The sequence below is a fragment of the Pundamilia nyererei genome, unplaced genomic scaffold (assembly GCF_000239375.1).
Source record: "Pundamilia nyererei isolate P.nyererei 1_Seehausen unplaced genomic scaffold, PunNye1.0 scaffold00050, whole genome shotgun sequence".
NCBI classification, from domain to species: domain Eukaryota; kingdom Metazoa; phylum Chordata; class Actinopteri; order Cichliformes; family Cichlidae; genus Pundamilia; species Pundamilia nyererei.
The window spans coordinates 1,753,555-1,774,666 of record NW_005187451.1 but is presented as its reverse complement, the minus strand read 5'-3'; the positions used below and the strand labels follow the sequence as shown (position 1 = coordinate 1,774,666).

At 46.1% G+C, this 21,112-nt stretch overlaps 1 protein-coding gene across 2 annotated transcripts in view; it reads left to right on the top strand.

Moving 5' to 3' along the window:
* adamts10 (ADAM metallopeptidase with thrombospondin type 1 motif, 10) overlaps window positions 1-20,025 on the top strand; it is a 50,885-nt gene extending 30,860 nt beyond the window's left edge. For both annotated transcript variants that reach the window (XM_005733137.1, XM_005733138.1), the window contains exons 15-26: window positions 703-766; window positions 920-1,022; window positions 3,925-4,058; window positions 8,757-8,880; window positions 11,458-11,538; window positions 11,625-11,788; window positions 11,879-12,005; window positions 13,166-13,295; window positions 13,541-13,745; window positions 14,434-14,610; window positions 15,556-15,721; window positions 17,300-20,025. In XM_005733137.1, the coding sequence (XP_005733194.1) occupies window positions 703-766; window positions 920-1,022; window positions 3,925-4,058; window positions 8,757-8,880; window positions 11,458-11,538; window positions 11,625-11,788; window positions 11,879-12,005; window positions 13,166-13,295; window positions 13,541-13,745; window positions 14,434-14,610; window positions 15,556-15,721; window positions 17,300-17,409 (1,585 nt within the window). In that variant the 3' untranslated portion in view covers window positions 17,410-20,025. The remainder of the gene's footprint in view (window positions 1-702; window positions 767-919; window positions 1,023-3,924; window positions 4,059-8,756; window positions 8,881-11,457; window positions 11,539-11,624; window positions 11,789-11,878; window positions 12,006-13,165; window positions 13,296-13,540; window positions 13,746-14,433; window positions 14,611-15,555; window positions 15,722-17,299) is intronic.
* The last annotated feature ends 1,087 nt before the right edge of the window (window positions 20,026-21,112 follow it).

Here is a 21,112-nt window from a genome sequence, read left to right as displayed (position 1 = left end):
GGAAAGCTTGCATAGCAGGTGGGTGGAGCTTCTGTGGTTGCAGTTAAATGACCATATGAGATGGTAAGTATTCATATATTATAAGAGCTGTTGTTTCAGTCCAGAGGATCTCCAGATTATAGCCCAACATCCAAAACACACAGATCAGGATGGACACAGCCAGCCCACCCATGTGTGCAAGTGGAAGCCTGGTAATCGATGCTTGAATTGCAATAGGATCTTTTCATTATATGTTTTTAGTTTTCCAAACTGGTATTTATTCACTACTGGTTAGATTAAATCCAAAGCCATAGGGCAGAAGTAAATGAGCCATTAAATGCTGCTTCTTCAAACTCAAACACGCTGAAAACATCAGTCCTATCATTTAATCCAAGATGTTCTTGCAGGCAGCAGCGGAGTGGGGATGATCACAAAATGACCTTTTGAATCGCAGATGCCAGATGCCTGGTCTCGAACTGATTAAACTGAAAATGGATTGACCCAAATCTGAGCCCGACACTCTCCTGTGTCGTTTTAAGCGTCATTTTGCATCTTTGATTTGGCTTCGTTCTCTTTGAATTTGTTTACAGTCTAACACCAACAGTCATGAGAAAATGGCAGACGGCAGCTCTGTTTGTGAAAAAACAATAAAGCAGTGACAGTGAATTTAAACACAGTCAGTGCTGTGTGTGATGGACGTCGGCTCTCTTTGTGTCACTGCAGGCCAACTATTGGTGGGAAATATTGCCTAGGAGAGAGAAAACGCTTCAGGTCCTGCAATATAGATGTGAGTATTACGGCTCTTCATCAGCATCATCATCATCATTATTGCTCTCGTCAACTAGTCAAGCCACTATAATCAAGAAGAGGAATACGGTTGGAATGAATGTGTTTTATCTGCTTGCACGTGTAAAACTGCGTGCACACGTGTATGTTACAGGACTGCCCCGCAGGCTCTCGGGACTTCCGAGAGATTCAGTGTTCCAACTTCGATAGCATCCCCTTTCGGGGGAAATTTTACACCTGGAGGCCTTACAGAGGAGGTGAGTGAGTAGTGCTCGTCTCTCTTGGGTTTGTGTGCGTGCACGAGTTTAATGTGAGCTAGCAGACGTTTCCCAGACCATCAGGTGTGACCAGACCAGGTCAGTCAGTGGTGGTTTGCAGGTAAAATAATGAACATATCCACTAATCAGGAGGTTAGCAGATATCTCTGGGCAAGACACTAACCCCAAGTTTTTCTCTGATGGATCCATCAGAGCATGAATGTGTGTGAATGTTAGACAGAAAGCACCTTTGCAGAAAAAGTGCTTGAATGAATGAGGGTGAATACGGCTGGCTGTATAAAGCAGTTGGAGTGCTCAGGTAGCGGTAGTACAGAAGAACCAGTCCATTTTCCATTTACTGAGTCTCTCGAACTTGCTCGTATCAGGGGTCAAGGGTGTCGAACTCCAGACCTCGAGGGCCGGTGTCCTCCAGGGATTAGATGTGTCCTTGATCCAACATGCTGATTTAAATGGATAAATGACCTCCTCAACGTGTCTTGAAGTTCTCCAGAGGCCTGGTAATGAACTCATCATTTGATTCAGGTGTGCTGACCCAGGGTGAGATCTAAACCCTGCAGGACACCGGCCCTCGAGGCCTGGAGTTCGACACCCCTGATCTATTAGTTCTTCTGAATCTCTGGCTCTCTTCCAACCAGTCCCTCCCTAACCTGGTTCTGCCAGAGGTTTCTTCCTTTTAACACAGAGTTCTTCCTTCCCACTGTCGCCGAGTGCTTGCTCAAAGGGGGGGCGGCATCTGACTTTTTATTGTGTCTACTTCACAAAGCACGTCGAGGCCAGAGCCATTGTGATTTGGTGCTATAGAAATAAAATAAGAATGAATTCAACATAGATTAAAGTAAAATCCAAGGTTAAGGTCGCATCATAATTCAGTTACTTCTTTACTCCACTACTTACCTAAAAGATCAGTCCATCCACATCTTTACACAATGCTCTCCTGTGTTGAACAGCAAGAACACAGTGATTACTGGATAAGCTGAATCATATGTGTTACATGCTATATCTGCTGAGTGATTATAAGCTCGTTAAAATCCTGTTTACCTTTAAAAATGTGGCTTAAAGCAAAGTTTTCCATGAGATGTCAGTCCTGCTCTCCTTGTTTCACTGCTTAAACAGTTGGACTGCGGTTTGTGTCTTGAGCACGTAGAATTGTGATATTAGGATAGAATAAAAGGGCAGTACAGGTGAGATGAAGGTGAGAAGGACGCGAGCCAAGAGAGGAAAAGAGGAGATGAGGGTAAAGACTGTCGCGTGCATGCGTGGAGAGAGAGCAAAACGTGAATCGAAGCTCCTGCTGCTGCAGACTCGCCCCTGTCTGGCCTGCAGATGCTGGCTGCAGAGAGCCATGCATCCCACAATGCCTTGCAGGAATTCCTCGCTCCTGATGAGCACTAGACGCTGAACCTGGACGTGAAAGATAAATAGTTTCAGCGACATAACTGCCTTTAATCTGGCCCTCCAGTAACATAATGGGTTACAGAGATGGTCAGCCATCCGATTCCAACTCCAGGCAACAAGTGCTCCTTTCATCAAGTCAGCTGATTTTACAATGGAAATCCCTTGCAGCTGTTAAAATAGGAGCGTTGCCATCGTCTCTGCCCTGCGCTGAGGCCAGATCACTGCTCTGTCCTCAAATGCTCATTTTAGCCTTTTCCTTATAACGTCACGCTCGGTGGAGACTGCTTCACTTTCCCTTATTCTTTCTCTGTCATTGCCCCCCCCCCCATAGACGACTCCCCTCCTTTTGCTTTATCCAGCTCGCCATAATGCAAGCCGTCTCCGAGTTCTGTTTCCGACACGGAGAACAGAGGCAGCCTTTCTCTCTCGGCGCAGACAGCCAAGGACAGTTCGTTAAAAAGCCTCTCTCCATATAAGCGTTTTGTCGAGCTGCTCTCCGTTACTGTTCTCGGTCCAACAGCCTTCACATTCCACTTTCACACTCCATACACCAAAACCCTGCAGGTTATAACACACACACACACACCCTGCTGCTGCAGTGATTGCTGTGATTGCCTTGCCAAAGCGAGGCACCATGGGAATTGTAGTTTTCCGCGGTCGGACCGCTTTATTGTCTGCGAGCTCTGCCAGCACAAACTCTCCAACTCTCTTTCGCTCTCTCTCTGCGGCCCGGCGCTGTACCTGCTTTAGCGCTGCCAGCACAAACAAACGCACGCCAAGCTGATGTCGCCAGTCACTCAAATAGTGGAGCAGCTGGCAAAGTGCACAGATTAATGAATGATACAGTATGTGCCACCTGGCAGGAGAAGACCTTTAGCAATGCTGTGTGTGCGTGTGCATGCACAACATACTTAGATTTAAGTATGTTGGTATGTTTGCATAATAAATATTACGCATGCATGTACACGTTTGTGTTTGTCGCTCTGTTTTGCCCCCAAAATTCATTTTACAGCATCAATACTTTAAGAAATGTCCCATATAACGCGTTACTTCAGCTGATTGGCTTTTCCATGTAATTGCTGTGGATGCTAATGTCGATTCCCAACAGAAGTCTCGCTCAGATTGGTGTCCGTATGTGCCACAAAAGCAGAGATGTAATTAGATTCAGCTGCTTGTACTTTGGTTGTACTTGTACCGTTCCACTCTTTTCTCTCTCAGTCTGCCTGTTCTGTCTGCAGCCCTGTCAGGATGCGATGCTTTTACCCTCATTTCCATATTATCCCACATTCACACTGGTTAGAGTTGTGTCAGAGTGGCTAAATCAGAGGTGCATTTGTACTATCAGTAGGTAAGATGGGAGAAAAAGCCCACAGGAGGCCTATTTAGCACCTGTTATTCTGCAGTCAGAATCACCAGTTTGGGGGATTTATTTGAAAATGTCCTCCAATATCATCTCAGTGATAAACTGATCTGTTTGGATATCCAGGTGGGGTGAAGCCCTGCTCTCTCAACTGCCTCGCAGAAGGATACAACTTCTACACCGAGCGCTCTCCCGCTGTGGTGGATGGCACGCCGTGCCGAGACGACTCTCTGGACGTGTGTGTAAACGGAGAGTGTAAGGTGAGTTGCACGTGTTTGCCTTCAGCCAAAATATCGGCCATTAGAAGTGAGGAGACGGCTTAAAAGGACTCAACATAAAATTGTTTTCATCTAAGATAATGTTGTTTATAGTCACTTTCAAGGGTCTGGACGGCCGCCATTAAGTAGTATACACACTAAAAGCTGCAAGTCATCACAGTCAGCTGCTCAGCAGCCTTCCTCTTACTAATGCTCTCGTAATCGAAACCACTTAAAAACATTATTAGGATTATTATCCTTTTTGAATTTTGATTTCTGTGGCATTTTGGGCATTTTGTGCACTGAGCGCTCCTCAGCCCCTTTAAATCCCTCGTTAGGGGTTCAGACGTGTCACCGCGTAACATTTTTACACGAAGCTCTTCTATCGGCTTCTTTGGCATTTAACCCCCCGAAGTTCTTACAGTAATCCTCCTAACGCTCGGTCACGCAAGCATCGAGACGAGTCGGCAACTGCCTGGCAACCACTGGTTGTTAAGGAGAAATGTAAGCATACAGCTGTCCCTCGTTTATCGCGGGTGTTGCGTTCTTAAAATAACGATAGGCATGAACATTTTCAAACTTTATCTCGTGTTTAAACTCTCAAAGTTCAGACCTTCGTAGAAAAATAAGTCCAGGATTATAGAATGAAGCCAAAGACCAAACCCTGTTTCCAGGTCCAGAACATGGTACAGAAGTAGAGGAAGCAAGAAGAATGAGTTGAGTAAAGTTTGACGTATCTGACTGTTTTGTTTTGCTTAATGCGCTTTATAATCTGGAAAACACGGTAACTTCTACCTTCCTTAAGCATCTTCCTCTGCCTCCTGGGTGCTACCGCAGCTGCGTTTGACGGTGCAAAAGGTTTCGTCGACATTGTTGTTTGTTGGGGAGAAAACCTGCAAACATACAGTGCAGCACTTCAGAGTCACGCTGCTAGCGATCGAAGATTTATGTAAATTTGACAAGCTGAATGCATTCTGACACGGCACGGAGGAGATTGATTGACAATGGTCTACAGCCAATCAGGACGCAGAACACAATGCGCTGTTTAAAAAAAAAAAAAGCATGCAAAATTGCACAAAAAAAAATCAGCGAAGCAGCGAGGCCGTGAAAGGTGAACACAGCGAGGGACCGCTGTGTGTCGCTCATTGGTTTTTGCTTTGATGGTTGCACGTCCGTCGCCTTTAGTTTGCATAGACGGCACCGACTTGTCTGCAAACGATTCAGTAAGTAGTTGTAGGTGAGTGCGAAGCAAGCCGTAAACGGTGTGGGTTTAGGGCTGGACCATGTTTGCTTCGTGGTAAACAGACAAACAGTCTTTGTTCCTGGTTTGTGCTTCACCAAGCTTCACGCTATGGGCAACTACGGCAACCAAAGCGATCGCAAGGAGGTTTTTTTGAACCACGGGAACCAACCACCAATCAAACTGCTCAGCAATGAATAGTAACCCTGTGGTTTAACATTAATGTTTGTCAACCTAATGCAGCCTCTAAATAACATGCTTAACCTGTCAGTGAGCATAAAGCTCATTAATGAAAACAAAGAAACAAACTGCTGTGGATTTTGGCCCGTCTGTAGAAGAATGTAGTCAAAAGAAACCCTGGTGGTAACATAGTGCAGCTTACATGGATCCCACTGAGTCCCAGTGGGTTTATTTTGGATGCACTTCCACTGTGGCGAGGGCAGAGAGAAGAAAAATCTACTCAGGATATCCAGCTTGTTGTTTAATAGTTGTAGCTCAGTTTTGTGCCAAAAGATTTTGTTTTTCAGCTTCCCCTCCGCTGCCACTTACCCCCCAGTAAGCTCCTTTAATAAAAGTGCTTCAGACTGGTTTGACTGGAGCTGAGGAAGTTCCATCCAAAGAGACGACTTTGTTTATCAACACCCCCCTCCTTCCCTCCTTCCCTCTGTAGTCTGCTCTGTTCTGCTCTGTAGGAACTCGGTGACCCTCCAGCTCAGCTGTGAGTCTGTCTGCGCTGCAGGCTGGCTTTCATTCACTCTGCTCTTATTATCTCTCGCTTTTTCTTTTTTCCCTCTACACCTCTCGACTCCTTTCTCTCTCTGTCCCAACTTTCCACCCCATCCTTTCCGTTGTTCGTGCAGTTTCTTTGTCTGCAGTCCACCTCTTATATGTTTATTGCACACATAAAACTTTAGCTAAACTGCACAGACATCTCTTTCTCATCACATCTGTGACTTCAAGCTGCTTTTGGATGCAAAGTTGCCGTCTAACAATCAGAGAGAGGAGAAACAGAAAGAACGATGGACGTGTGGGAGGTGGGAAAGGGCAGGGGAACAGATGTTGAGGACAACGTGTTGTTGCAAACATCTGCCGGGGTCTATGTCTTTGTCCCCTTTGGTGCAAATATAGAGTGTAGAAAACATTAGTAACACCTGTCAGGTAAATGCAGGTGCGACCTGTGCGCTCATGGGCTGATCTGCCCGGTTAAGAACCAAAGAGGATTCTGTGGATCGGATGATTTTTGGCACAGTTGCGACTTGACATTCCTAAGATAAAATCTACATGAAGTTTCAATTATTTTAGATTGTCTTGCAGTGGGTTTGGTCATTTTCATGACTGAGTTTCTTTCACAACATGTCAAACTAAAATCTAGGGCCAGATTTAAGTTAGCGTGACGCTTCGATTGCAAAAATGCATCGATAGGAGTGGAAACTTCTGCGGGTGATCTGCTAACAATGCGCTAACCTATAAACAAAGATGCAGCAGGTTTATTTCGGTAAAATCAACACAATCTACCGAGAACAGTGCAAATTAGCCGCTCAAAAACAAACAGCCCCAGTGAGAGTAATCAACAAACCCAAATCATTCAGGCACGGGTTTGAGGCATGTGCTTTCTCCCAGGAAGCAGCAGGGCGGCTCAGCCCAACGAGGGGCAGCTGAGGGAGAATCGGTATGTCTTTATACAAGAACTCTTCTGTTGGGGAAAGTCTGTGCGGTCTCGAAGATTGAAAAAGGAATTGTCTGGATAAATCGAACAGCCTAGTTGGAGTGCAGCGTTCATCCAGGGGAGTTACTACAAACTACTTCACCTTGTAAACATGCAGTCTGTGTGTAGCAACGTAGGCAGAACAAAGCAAAATATGATGCGTCCACTTAATGAAGTTGCTGTGGTACATGCAGCATTTTGATGGATGTTTCAGTGTGTATCAGATACGTAACTGAGAATAAAGTGTATTGGAAGCAAATAAACCAAAGAGTTTACAGTGTACACCAGTGACTGCAAATTAACTTAAATACAGTAATGATGTGAAACCTTAAACCCGTAAATCTGATTTATTAGTATTATTATTATATAATTATTGATCTCTGGCTCTCTTCCACAGCGTGTCTTTGTCCTGTCTTCCTTCTGTCGCAGCAGATGGCCCCGCCCCTCCCTGAGCCTGGCTCTGTCGGAGGTTTCTTCCTGTTAAAAGGGAGTTTTTCCTTCCCACTGTCGCCAAAGTGCTGCTCATAGGGGTTTCTCTCTAATACTGTGTGGTCTTTACCTACAGGTAAAGTGCCTTGAGGAGATTATATAAGTAAACTAACTAACGGCTTTTATGATCCACTGGCAGCATGTGGTTTTGGGTGGGACGCCTCTTGAAAGGATCACCGCCAAATTTTGGTGCACTCAAAGGTTTAGTGGATTCTAGGCAGATAAACTTGAATTGATTGAATTGCACATTTTCCCCCCACTGATTATTTGAATCAATTAACTTTTGATTTGATATATTTCAGTTACATTTTACAAATTATTGCTTTGTGTGTACATCCATTAAAAAAAATACGATTGTAATAAGGGAAGAATGATCGACCTTTTCATCTAGGAGCACAATCAGGGGTAGAGTCACATGTGCTTGCTCATAGGGGGTCATATGATCATTGAGTTTTCTCTGTATGTACAATATAAAGCACCTTGAGGCAGCTGTTGTTGTGATTTGATGCTGTGTAAATAAAATTGAATTGAATTGAAAGAAAAACATCAAATTCAAACCTTTGAGGAACTCGTTCCTGGTTTGTTGTGACATGGGTGCCAATAACTAATTCACTGAGTCATTGTTTCAGCTCTAAAATAACGGTTTCTGGATCAATGTTTATATTTGTTGTATTTAGTTAGATTGATCGAATGGACACAGAGGTGGTATGTGTTTCATTTTCTGCTGTTTGAGGACGGAGAAACCCGATCTGGGCATCACGTGTTGGGATCTCTAAGATTATAAGCTTTTATATCTCACCCCCTCCTCACAAAGCCACCGGACGAATCAGCATTTTGACTCATTTAATTCTGATCCAATCGCTGTTAAAGTCATAATAAACGTAAGCCTAATTATCCTGCTGTACAATAAGCAGCTGCCACAGGAATATATGAGAATAAGAGCAGTTGCTATTCGTTTTCTGCACTTTTGTTTAGGTTTGCTTCGCTGTAAAACAGTTTGAGTAAAACCACCTGTAACGCTCATCATGAAATTTATTTATGTCGACAGCTATGAGTTTAGCAACCTAAGAGCTTTATGTCTGCACAGGATCAGAAAAACACATCTGGAGTTACCATCTGATATTTCTGTGTTTTGAAAAAGTGGCCTGGAAGACATTAGGAGGTAATCCCTCAGGCCGGCCTCTGACACCTCTCCACTTACTGACTGTGCCCCTTCACCCGTGACCCCGAGTGACCCTGCGGCTCACTAGTTTCTTCCTTCCCGCAGCACGTCGGTTGCGACCGTGTCCTCGGCTCAGACGTACGTGAGGACCGCTGCCGGATCTGCGGCGGCGACGGGAGCAGCTGCACGTCTGTGGAGGGAGTCTTCAACGACTCGCTGCCAGAAGGAGGTAGAGGACTAAAAATAATCACCGGTCAATGCTGCTGTGTTGTTCTCAGTAGATAAAGATTCATTTATTTGGGGCGGGGACTTACTGCTTTTACTTTCAATATTTGAACGGGGTCCACTTCTCCGAGGTTTGGATTAAGGTGAGGTATTTGCCACGAGAAATTATGCAATGTAATTTATCTGTTGACCCAGAAATGTGCACATTTGGACGCTCTGGAGTCTGAGTGCACCTTGGAAAGCTGCCTTGCGGTGTGAGTTAGGATATCCCAGACTTTCAAAATATATAATTTAATTGTCTGTTCTCATGCAAACTGCTCACAGCAGCGTGCTGCAAGGGTTATTTACACGATAAAGGTAACTAAACTCTACATCACGTCCACACGCAATCTTTTATTTCAGCACCTGTTGCAGTCGGAGTTTGTCTGATAAATGCTTCGAGATTAATGATGTGTTTACACATAGCAGGTGAGAGTTGATGCACTCCAGACTTTCGGTTGGCCATACAGATTGTAACAGTCACTTATCATTAGCACCTGGGGGAAAAGGCAGTTCCTGTTTTACAAAGTCTATAAATTCCTGGATATTCTTTTTATATGAATGCCACAGGAGTCTATGCATCCGTCCATCAGCTTCGAGTTTTCAGAAAGATATGCCTGCATGTCATCTGCATACCTTCATAACAAAATGTTGTTAGTGGGTTTAACCTGCACGGTGTCGCAGCATTAAGACAGAGCACAGGCCAGCTGCCAAATAAAAGTAGTTGGACGTTGTTTTGACGTGTAAAAGGAAACCAAACGTCACATCTGCATCGAATTCCACCCCAGGGTCATACGGACGCACAGCAAAACTCCTGGAAAACACTTAAGGAACGTGCAGATATAATCGTATGTTGCATACACCATACACTACATACATGTTGGTGCATTTATCCACTGGCCACCCAGGGACACGTGGCAGACAGGTCCGGCCAGCGTGGCTTGAGGTCCTGCTGCCGACGGATCTATTTCGGGTTACTTTCTCCCCACAACACCAACTCCAGAGTCTCTCACCCAACTGTCAACGCCTCTCACCCCCTTACAGGGACACACCCTGAGCAGGCAGCTGAACCACAGTGGCCAGGCCAGCCTGTCAACCCCAAGCCGAGGGATCCACTAACCTCAAAATATCTCACTTTATTGTTTCCTTTAAAAAAAGAAAGTCCATTAGTGAGGCTGAAGTGATGCTGCCCTGCAGCTGGAGCCAACTTTTGATCTGTGTCTTTGCAAAGGACGATACAGGCGGAGGGGCCACGGTCGAACACCCACTCCAATCTGTGCAATAACAGCGCAGCTACAGAACAAGCACTGTTAGTGGTAGTTGCACACCATATTTCAAAACCATGAGTGCTGCTGTAACATTTTGTTGGAAGGTTTTCAGAACCAGCTGCAGCAGTCTGCAGATGTGCCCAGACCAGTTAAGGAGGCACTGGTGAGCACAGCTGGTGCTGAAGTTCATCCCAACGGTGTTTGATGGGGTTTAAACACCTTTGGGGCCACATGGACAAACGTGGCTACAGATTTTTTGGCACTATACATTTTTATCAGTACAACCAGCAGATGTGGCTCACTTGGATTTTAAATGTAAACTCACAAACTTGATCACAGCATGTTCTCATCTCCAGCCAAACTCAAACTGCAGGCACAGGACGGCCTATTCTGGTCGCCGGCAGAGTTATGAGTAGCAGAATCATTCAGTCGTGTCCACAGCGAGATTTTGATCTCATTAAACTTCAGCCTCCAGGCAGTGCTTCTCTTCCTCTCTGTTTCGGTGATTTCAGGGCTCCCTGTGGAGCTTTTGACCTCCAGTAGAGCTGCGGAGCACGATGTGGGACCTAAATCTCCTGTCAGCCCGTTTCACTGTACCGGGAAGATGAGTAGGATTCCTTTGAATGTGTTCGGACTGCTGGTGAAAAAAGGCACTGGCACCTTTGTAGACATTTCAAGTCTCCGGCCAGTCTACCTGCCTCACTGCCGGCCTGGTTGTGATAGGCAGTGAGAAGCCGTGTCCGGGTGCTGCACAGATCATTTGCTCTCTGTTTACCACACAGCTACTCTTTGTCTGAGGCTAAATGCTTCTCACTCTTTTCAAGTAAGCATCTCCTCCTACAGACCCGGAGCTGGGTCACTCTCAGGTCACGGGGTATACTTTATTTCTTCTTTTGTTCATTCCTTCTTCCTCTATGAGCTGAAGTTATTTACAGGGCTGCGTCGGCCGGACTGCTGGCCTCACGGCAGAACAGATCCGAGGAAAGCAGTGGGAGAGCGGTTGGAGGTGAGACGAGCATAAAAGGGGACAAGAGACCAAAACAGATGGAAGGAAAAAGGAGAGGAGAAGTTGGCTCTTGGCATAGTTCTCGCTCTCGAGCAAAGAGCCGAGGACCGCTGCCCAGGAATGCAGCTGGAATCTATAGCCTCTGCTTAGCCCATCGGCGTCCCACGAAGCTAAACACTACTTATGCATCACTCCCGTGATCCTGGGAGAATAAAGCTCGTTCGCTCAGTTTTCAGCTTTTGACTTTGTGTGGCTTTATGTGTCTCAGGTTATGAAGAGGTGGTCAGAATTCCCAAAGGGTCCGTGTTCATCCACATACAGGAGCTCAACATCTCCCTCAACTACCTTGGTAAGACGATGCCCTGTTAGATTGGTATGCAAGTAGTTAAAAACAAGTCGTTGCACATAATAATCTTTTATGTCACTGCACCCCAGCACTGAAGAGTAAAGGCGATCAGTACTTCATCAATGGGAAGCTGAACATTGACACGCCACGCAGGTTCAATATCGCCGGCACCACGTTCCACTACAGGCGGCCCGCCGATGGGCCGGAAAGTCTCGAAGCTCTGGGGCCGACAAACATCACCCTGTTCGTCATGGTAAGAACAAGAGCAGAGACGCTCCGAGCAGGCCTTCTGAAAAGGAGGTAATACTAAGTGAGTCAGCTTGAATTTTCCTTTTTCGTATAGGTGCTGGTGAGGGAAGAAAACCCAGGGATACACTATCGTTTCAACCCGCCCCTCAGCAGGGATCCTCTGAATGGCTTTGCCTGGCACTACACCTCGTGGTCTCGCTGCTCAGCTCTCTGCGCTGGAGGTAGACGACACAAACGGGTGCCGGCGGCTCGATCCCCCGGCTGCACCTGGTTGTAGCTAAAATAATCTGCTGCTAATGTTAGATGAACTTGTTCCAACGCCACGCAAACACCAAGCTGCTGGGATTAACTCGCTTTTGAATGTATGAAATCACAAATACACTGGCGTTCAAGGACACAAGTCCTCAGCCATGATTGCTTGCTTCACTCATGCAACGTGTTCTTAACCTCAGACCAGCTCCTGTGTTTGCAGTTTTTATGCTAAGCTAAGTAGCTGCTCGGTGCGCGGCCGTCTCCTGTTTTTCCAGCAGACTCGAGAGAGTAATCTGAATTTCCTCATCTAACAAATATGAAAGAATTTCACAAAGAATGTTTTGGTCAGGAGCTTTGACCCGATGCACGCTTGTGTTTCTCTCTAAACACACACAAACACACACAAACACACACAAACACACACACACAAGCCCGCGGCATAAATCCCAGTAGGCGAGCGCTGACCCGGAGAAGACACTGGAGTTTTCTTGGAGTCGAAGCCAGAGGTGTTGGAGCACATCTCCGTAAGCTTCAGCAGTATCACACGTAGCCAACTTTTATTTTTCCTCCCCGGCGTTCGTGAGTTAATGACCCATTTCACTTTACGTGATAAGAACTTGTTTTCCCTCTGGATGAATTGGCGTGGAGGCTGTGAATATAGAAGGAAACATTCAGACAGCTGCTTTTGTTTGTTGCGCTCTCTTTGTGGAAGCTTCACCTTGAAGTCTAAGGAGGCAAACATCACCTGGATGACTGAGAACCTACACAGACGTGTTATAAAGTAGACTTCCCTGGCTTTCACAGCTTAAACGAGCATTTAAGACACGACTGCGTACAATATGACGCTCGATCGGACGATGTTTACTCCCTACCAGCCGCTCGCAGCAGGTAGCTGCTCTTCTCGAGCCCGGCTCTGCTGAAGGTCACTTCCTGTTAAAGGGTTTTTCCTTCCCACTGTTGCCTAGTACCTGCTCAGAGGGGCTCATTTGATCGTTGCTGGTCTTTACCTTACAATATAAAGCGCCTTGAGACGACTGTTATTGTGATTTGTCACCATATCGATAGAGTTGAGTTAAATGATTATGGTCGACGCCTTAAACGTGTTAATAAGAGACGCTTTTGCCTGCAGGTATGCAGATCCAGCAGGTGGTGTGTAAGAAGCAGGCGGATCAGTCAGCCGTCTACAACCACTTCTGTGACAAGAAGAGCAAACCCAAAGAGAAGAGACGATCCTGCAACACTGAGCCGTGCTCCCCAACGTGAGTGGACTCACATGAGATTTCTGGATTTCCACTGAAACGTCTGTTATCACTGTGTACTCTATATCTGTCTAAAACTGCAGGTTTCAGTTTAGGTTCCTGTTACTCTTTCTATGATTTGGGCTGTTTTGTGTTTATTAGCGTGGCACGTTTGCACCTATTCTACCTGTGCTCTGCTTTTTTATGCTATCATCTCCCTGCTTTTATTGTCATTACACTGTCACACGCATCCACACATCTTCTAGCTGGTGGACAGGAGAGTGGTCAGAGTGCAGCCGCAGCTGTAACGGCGGCCTGCGGACTCGGGAGGTGTTATGCAAAAGGAGGATCTCCACAACGGAGGAGAAGATCCTGGACGACTCAGCCTGCACCCCCCCTCGCCCTTCATTCACTGAGCCCTGCAACAACCACAGCTGCCCCCCTGAATGGCTGGCCCTGGACTGGTCGGAGGTAGGCCGGCCATCTGAGCGTTTCCCATGAGAGCACTCTTGCTGTGTTTTTTAGGCAGCTCGTGTCTGATTTTGAAGCAATGCCTGAGTTTGAGAAATTCCTCTCGGATGAAGCAGTCGTTTCTTTTCCAGTTGAACCCAAGAAACCCAAACGTCTGCCAGCACAGAAAGTAAGAGCACCTTAGCCTTGAAATACACAACAGGGGCACGGAGCTCTGAACATGCAGCGTCACTCACGAATGCATGCTGCTAAAACCGTCACAGGGGAATGTGACAGCTAGTTTGAGGAAGTTTAAGGCTGTCGGAGCGCCGTGACTCTCTTATGCGACACGTCTTGTTGGTTGTTGCTTAACTACAACAGTATAAAAAGTCCTTCTTGTTCACTGCTTTGTTCCTGGAACGAAACTTTGTTCTCACAGTTCTGGATGAATTGAAACTGAATTAAATCGTGTCAGAAATCAGTCCGGGTTCAACTTTTCTCTGACGTCTTATGTAATGTAGCCATGGCAGGAATTATGCCCAGCTGTTTTACAGGAACTCGCTAGTTTCTCAGCTTTGTTTCCTGTACAGCTGCTGCCCTCTGCTGAGAGAGTTGCGGTTTTACAAGCTGCAGCCTGCTGCACCTTCGCCTGGCTTCCTCTCTTTGCCTTCCTGCCTGATGTTTTCTCTCTTTCCTTTTCTCTCTGCAGTGCACCCCCAGCTGTGGCCCTGGCTACAGGCACCGCGTGGTTTTGTGTAAGAGTGGGGAGAGTGGCGACACGCTGCCAGAGTCCAAGTGTCCAAAACATGGCCGGCCCACCTCCAGGGTCCGCTGTAACCTGCAGCGCTGCCCTCCCCCTCAGTGGGTGACGGGTCCCTGGGGAGAGGTAAAACACAGACTCGGAAACATATTGGCCCCTTCCTGATTTCTTCGTTTTTTTGCTTATTTGTCACATTTACATGTTTCAGACAGACAAACGAGTTTTAATAGTAGACAAAGACAACCCAAGTAAATACAGGTTTTAAATTATGATTTTGTCGTTAGGGGGGAAAATGTGACAGAGCCCTTAAACCTGGCTGTGCCACTCTCGGCAGCAAGAGCTGCAAAATCAGGCGTTTGCGATATCTGACTTTCACATGGCTGTGGAGGAATTTTTGCCCATTCCTCTTTGCAGAATAGTTGTAATTCATCCACGTCGGCGCGTTTCTTTTTTATCGCCTGTTTGAGGACACGCCAGAGTCACTCCAAAACCTTCATTTTGTTGTTTTAGCCATTCTCCCATCGGCGCCGTTGACCCGGTCTCTTTCTGATTGTTGAATCATGAACTCTGAGTTGAACTGACGCAGGCCTGCGAGGTTCACCACCGCTCTCACCGTGGTTCACTGCAGTCCCAAAACTTGTGTCTTTTACCTGCTTCAGTCACACAGCTTCAGTTTAAGTGCTTTTTCAATCCGGCACGTCTGGCAGTAATCGGGGCTGGTTATAGCCGCAGAAATGAAACTCAAGCAACTACCTTTTCACATGAAGCCAGGTTGGTTTAGCTTTTTATTGCCATAATAAATTAAATCATCCTTTAAAAACTGCATTTTATGTGTTTTGTTTATTTTTTTACTAATGTTAAAATTTGTTTGATAATCTGAAACATGTAAGAGAGACAAATATGAAAGAACAGGGAACGCTTTCGTGGCCCTGTGCACACTCGTACAGTCTCTCACATACACTAATATTGACGGCGATATCCATCTGACGCATGTCTTTGTTCTCAGTGAAATGACTGCAGTTGTAAGCTCAGGATTCATTGTGTCTCTAAACGTGCGTCTTTGTGCTGTAGTGTTCTGCAAAGTGTGGTCTGGGTCAGGAGATGCGCTCGGTGCAGTGTCTGGCCCACACGGGACAGCCCTCCAACGAGTGTCTGGATCATCAGCGGCCTGTAGCCATGCAGCAGTGCAAGAGTAAATGTGACACCAGTCTGCCCGTCAGCATAGAAAACCCTGAAGGTGAGAGCTTCCTGCCTTCTTTGGCTGTCCTGCAACGTAATGTTGAATAAAACGAATCTTCTTCCTTTAGCGGTCGCCACAGGAAATCATCTGCGTCCACTCACCCTGTCCTCCTGTCACACTAACCCTCCTTCACTACATCAATAAATCTTTTCCTCCTGGTTCACAACATCTTTAGTTAAACATGTCCGTCATCCCTCCTCTGAACATCTCAGCCTTTCAACTGTTCAAGAAACTGGAACAAATTATGTGCTTTAGTAACGAAAAGCCTAAAGAACAAATCTGAAATTGTGACGTGGCAGCGGTGTGAGGACGCAAAGGCAGTTAAGAAAATTAAAGCATAATATGTTCCAAAAACACAAGCAAACATTTTCACCTCGAGCGGAAACATTAGTAAGTATATGTTAATGTGGACGACTACACAAAGGGCGAGGGAAGAATGAGGCGCTAAATACAAAAGGTAACGAGGCGAAACAATTAGACGAGTGAAGCAGAAATACAGCAAAGTCACAGTGGACTACCAAAGTAAAACAGGAAGTACCTAACCTGGGAGGACGGACTCGCAGGAACAAACTTGGCACGAAAGAGGAAGAAAACAATAAACGAAGCAAAATAAATTTGACTCAAAGTAACCAGAAACTGAAACAGGAAGTAGGGCTTGAGGTGGCAAACAATAATAAACAATAATAAACAAACTGCAGCACAACTTTAAATAACAACGAGCATTAAAATATATATTTTTAATTTGTCTTGTGTAGATTTAAGTGAAAGCACCCGAGTTAAGTTTCGCTTGTTGTGTTTAGCTTCAATCTGTTGTGCTGATCTTGTTCATTTAAGTTAAACTGGTTGACCAGTTAGCAGTGGTACCAGCTGACATGGTGTAATCGGATTACACCATTTTCAGTGTAACAAGAATCAGAATCAAAAGAGATGCTAATCGTGCTAAGGGCGAGTGGACCAGCGGCCCCCAACCCCCGGGCGGTACCGGGCCGTGAGTCGTTTGGTATCGGGCCGCCAGAGTTGAGGCTCGGCTGTGACATTTATGGTTTCCAAGGTTTATGTTGAGCAGGTTTACAACGTTAGGAAATTGCTGCGGTGCTTAGTGCAAAACATACTGTCAGACAACACTTAAATAAAAACAAAAATAAAAGTGCTAAGCAGATAGATGTCTGCTGGTCCGTGAAAATATTGTCGGACATAAATCGGTCGGTGGTGCAAAAAAAGGTGGGGGACCGCTGAAGACTACAACACCAGCAAATAGAAAAGCAATGCAAAAGCACGCAAAGCATGAAGGAAGTCGAATAAAACACAATAGATGGAGACAGAATATGAATAAAATATGAATCCTTTATAAAGACTTTAACGGCGGACCAGCTGCTGAGACGACAGAAAGTGCAAACAAAGGATTGTTTAGTGTGCGAGAGAAAAACACTTCTGTTGTGTTTTTCTCTCTACCTGCGTTTCCTCAAACTGCAGTGCGACTGAGCTTTCAGGGCCGACGCATTAAGCAGTCGGGCTGAACGGTGAGAACATACAAAGATGACGCACCAATCAAGCTTTTGTCTGTCTCCCCCTCAGAGTGCAAAGATGTGAACACTGTGGCCTACTGCCCCCTGGTGCTCAGGTTCAAGTTCTGCAGCCGGCCATATTTCAGACAAATGTGCTGCAAGACGTGCCAGGGACACTGACTCCACGAGCATCCGGCATCCATCTTTGGGTCCTGCACACTCACACAGTAAGCCTGAAACCCTCCCACTGAGCCTCATAGCAGCACCCCTCACTCTGCCTCCGTCGCAGGAGCGTGGGATCTAACTGGGACGCCATCACACGGACGCCCGGTCCTATATCTGGTCGGAGGAGCTGTTATTCTCCAGCCAGGACCCAGATCGGACACCTCTCCGGGCCGAGCTGAGTTCATACATTCCACTGGAGGGAAGGCTGTTGAGACCTGGAGAGGCAGAGAGACTGAGATTACCTTCCCCCCTCTCTCTCTCTGTCTCTCTAAACTTTCCCTTTATTCTAATATTTTGGTGCTACTGTATTTCTCTTTGGCCACAGGACTGGTTGCAGTACTTTTGAACCCCGCTTGTTTGTTTGAGTGCCCGAAAAGTTCAGCCTTAGCTCTTGAACCTCTGTGTTAGGCGGTGATATTTGCTTAGTTAGTCGTTTTTCAGAAATCCACTTTGTAAAGACAATTATTTTCCGGATCATCCCCGCCCACAGAAAAGGAATACGGTTGCAGGTAGATCATCTGCGTCTATGTTATCAGATAGCTTTTACTTGACCGCGTCGTTTTTATGTCGTTGCTTTGTTCCGTGTCGGCGTATTCATCGAGTTCTCGCTGTTATTCAGCTGAAGTATGAGCAGAGTCCGATTTGCACAAAGAGTTTGAGGACTTTTGTATTTCGTGTTCGTTTTCGTGTGACTTGATGTCTGTGTGGAGACTATAAATGTCTCGCCGCGGTGAACATGCCACAGTCTTGCCATGTCGGTTACTTTGCTTAAACGTAATCACCTCGGCTGTACGACATCGCTTCTCTCGACGGCGCTTCATCCACGAAGGATCCAAATGAAGGAAAATCCACTCGTCAGAGCGCGCGGCGCGTCACGGTGAGCCAGCGCTGCCTGCGGGAACATGCACGGCGAGGATGAGAGAAGACACCTGACCAGGCGGCCTTTCAGAGAGCGTTGTTATCGCAGGGGTGCGCGATTCACAGGCGGCCTTAAGCCTTCGTTCAGACTCCTGTGGGAGCAACGCTGACATCACATTTCTCAGCTCACGTGTGGTCATGTCACCCTCTCAGCAGCTGGGAGCGCGCCAGCCACAGGCTCGCATTGTCTTCCCCGTTGCAGAGCAGGATTCATGCATGACCAAGTTTTAATGACCCACTTTTCCAAATGCAGTTTCAGCTGCTTTTATATTACAGATCATGCCGCCTACTGCGGCTCAGCATGATTCATCAGATCTGACGGCATAAGCGTGACATGTGATGTGCTCTGAAAGCCCGCTGTGGTTCCACTCTTCGCAGAAGTCCCCGCTGGTCACAGCTGAAAGCAGCGCCACGTAACGCTAAATGTCATCACAATGAGAGGAAGCTGCAGCACGTCTTTAATTGTTCTTCCCTTTTTTGTTTTCTCCTATGGTGCTCTGGTTTTGAATGGTGCTATCACTTCACTGTTGTTGCCGGTTTAAACACTTAGAATCTGTTTGAGCCTTTTGTGTTGAGTACTGACCTGCAGAGGTGGCCTGTGGCGTGCAGCTGCTTGGGGTCCTGCACCTGCCAGGCGCTGCGTTTGGGTTCCTCTGATTTTTCATACGTAACGCTGCTTTACTCGGGCTGCGGTCGAATAGTCAGTCTTTCCTGGGAAGCGTCTACGTAGCAGCTGTAAGAAGAGCTCCGGTGCGTCTTTATTACCTCATTTAGCAGATGAGTCCTTTTTTACACAGCCGGCAGAAAACGCGGCAGGATCAGGCCGAGCAGGTGACCTGTCCCAGCACGGTAGACCCGCCTGCCCAGCATTAGGCAGCCCACTGCCATGAATCCTCCTCCACATCTTTCTGTGACCTCATCATGCTTCCCATCCATGTCAGCAGGGAGCAGGAACGTTTCCTTCTTCTTTTTCCTTTTTTCCTCCAGCTGTTCGACTGCAGCCTTCAGTGCAGCGCCTTCAAATCCCAAAGTGCAGCTCACCACATTTGTGGATCGTTTGAAAAACAAAACATTTTGATATTCAGAAAACTGACTTTTGGAGATCTGTGCACAGCTTCTCAAACATTACCCTGCTAATCATCAGTGCCGAGAAACACTAAGTATATTTATAAGAAGCGCACTCGGGTATAACCTGTAACATTTGAGAGCGTAATTGTTGCAGAGAATCCCGTTAAAGCTCATTTACACCTGGTACCGACTCGCGTCAGCTGCGCACGCGTGATTGTGTCACGGTGCAAACGCTGGTTAGCGTCACAGATGTAGTTCACGTCTAAATCGCTTTTAATGATCGAACGCTGAAGCGACGGCGTCGCCGCTGTCACGTGTGCACGAGCCGACAGGGAGGAGAGCCGCTGAACGTTTCCCTGCATCGACATCACTGATACCAGGTGTAACTGTGGAGCTATGACGAGAGCGCAAACCCGACTTACCTGATCCAAGAGGAGGGACAGCTTCAGTGTTTGTTATTCTGTTTTACACATGCTAATTATAACATGACATGTACTGTATATTGTTTAATACTATAGAAGACGAATCCATTTGTCCCCCATGTAAATCTTTTGTCAAAGGAAATATTAAAAATGATTAAACGTGGTGCAATGTTGATTGTAAGGATTTCTTTATTTTCTCATTAGAATTTTAGGTTTCCGGCATCAAATCTGTCATCCATATTTGTACGTATGACACAGCTGGACTAAAATATCACCGCGTGTCATCCCGCCCGAGGTTTAGATCGTCAGGTCGTCTATTTCTGGATCTGCCCTCTGTCACGGAAAAGTTGACACAAGAACCTCTTCCTTTTGTCTCAGTGAGACTTCACTCGTTTACCGATCTTTAAAATAATGAAAATGGTGACGTGAAAGTTTCTCGATATTTTTATGATACATTTTTATTTATTTAAAGCCGAGGAAAATTTAGTTTGCTCAGATTCTTTAATACTAAGAATGCCACAGCAGCGTTAACTCAGCAGAAGTTCCATCCATCCATTTTCCTCGTGTTCAATTCAGGGTTTAATACAATAATCAAGTCTAAATAAAAAACTCCTGTGCAGATCCATAATAATAATAATAATAACTTTATCAATAATAACTTTATTGATCCCATTCACTCAGTGAAGCATGTAATGTAGGAAACCACATGACTCTCAGTTTGAAATCTGAACAAAGCGTCCTCTCAGTTTCTGTAGATCTATATCTATAGAGAGAGACCTTGGGGTTATTTGCTCAGCTTATCAGGGTCGCGGGGGGGGCAGTCTTAGGGCGAGAGGCAGGGTGCACCCTGGACAGGTCACAGGGATAACACAGGGAACCATTCGCACTGCCACATCCACACCTATTTAGAGTTTCCAGTTAACCTAACCCCACTAACTGGGTGTCTTTGGACTGTGGGAGGAAGCCAGAGCACGCAGACACGGGGAGAACATGCAAACTCCACAGACCTTCTTGCTGTGAGGCAAACGTGCTAACCACCGTGCCACCGTGTGTATATATATCTCTATATTTATCTATATAGATATATTTTTTCTACTTACTTCTTGCTTTTCTACTCTGACGGAGCACTCAAAGAGCTTTACACAGGCTAGTGTACATATCCTTTCTTATGGATAGAGGCGGGCAGCGGTGGCACTGTGGTTAGTACTGTTGCCTCACAGCAAGAAGGTCTGTGGAGTTTGCATGTTCTC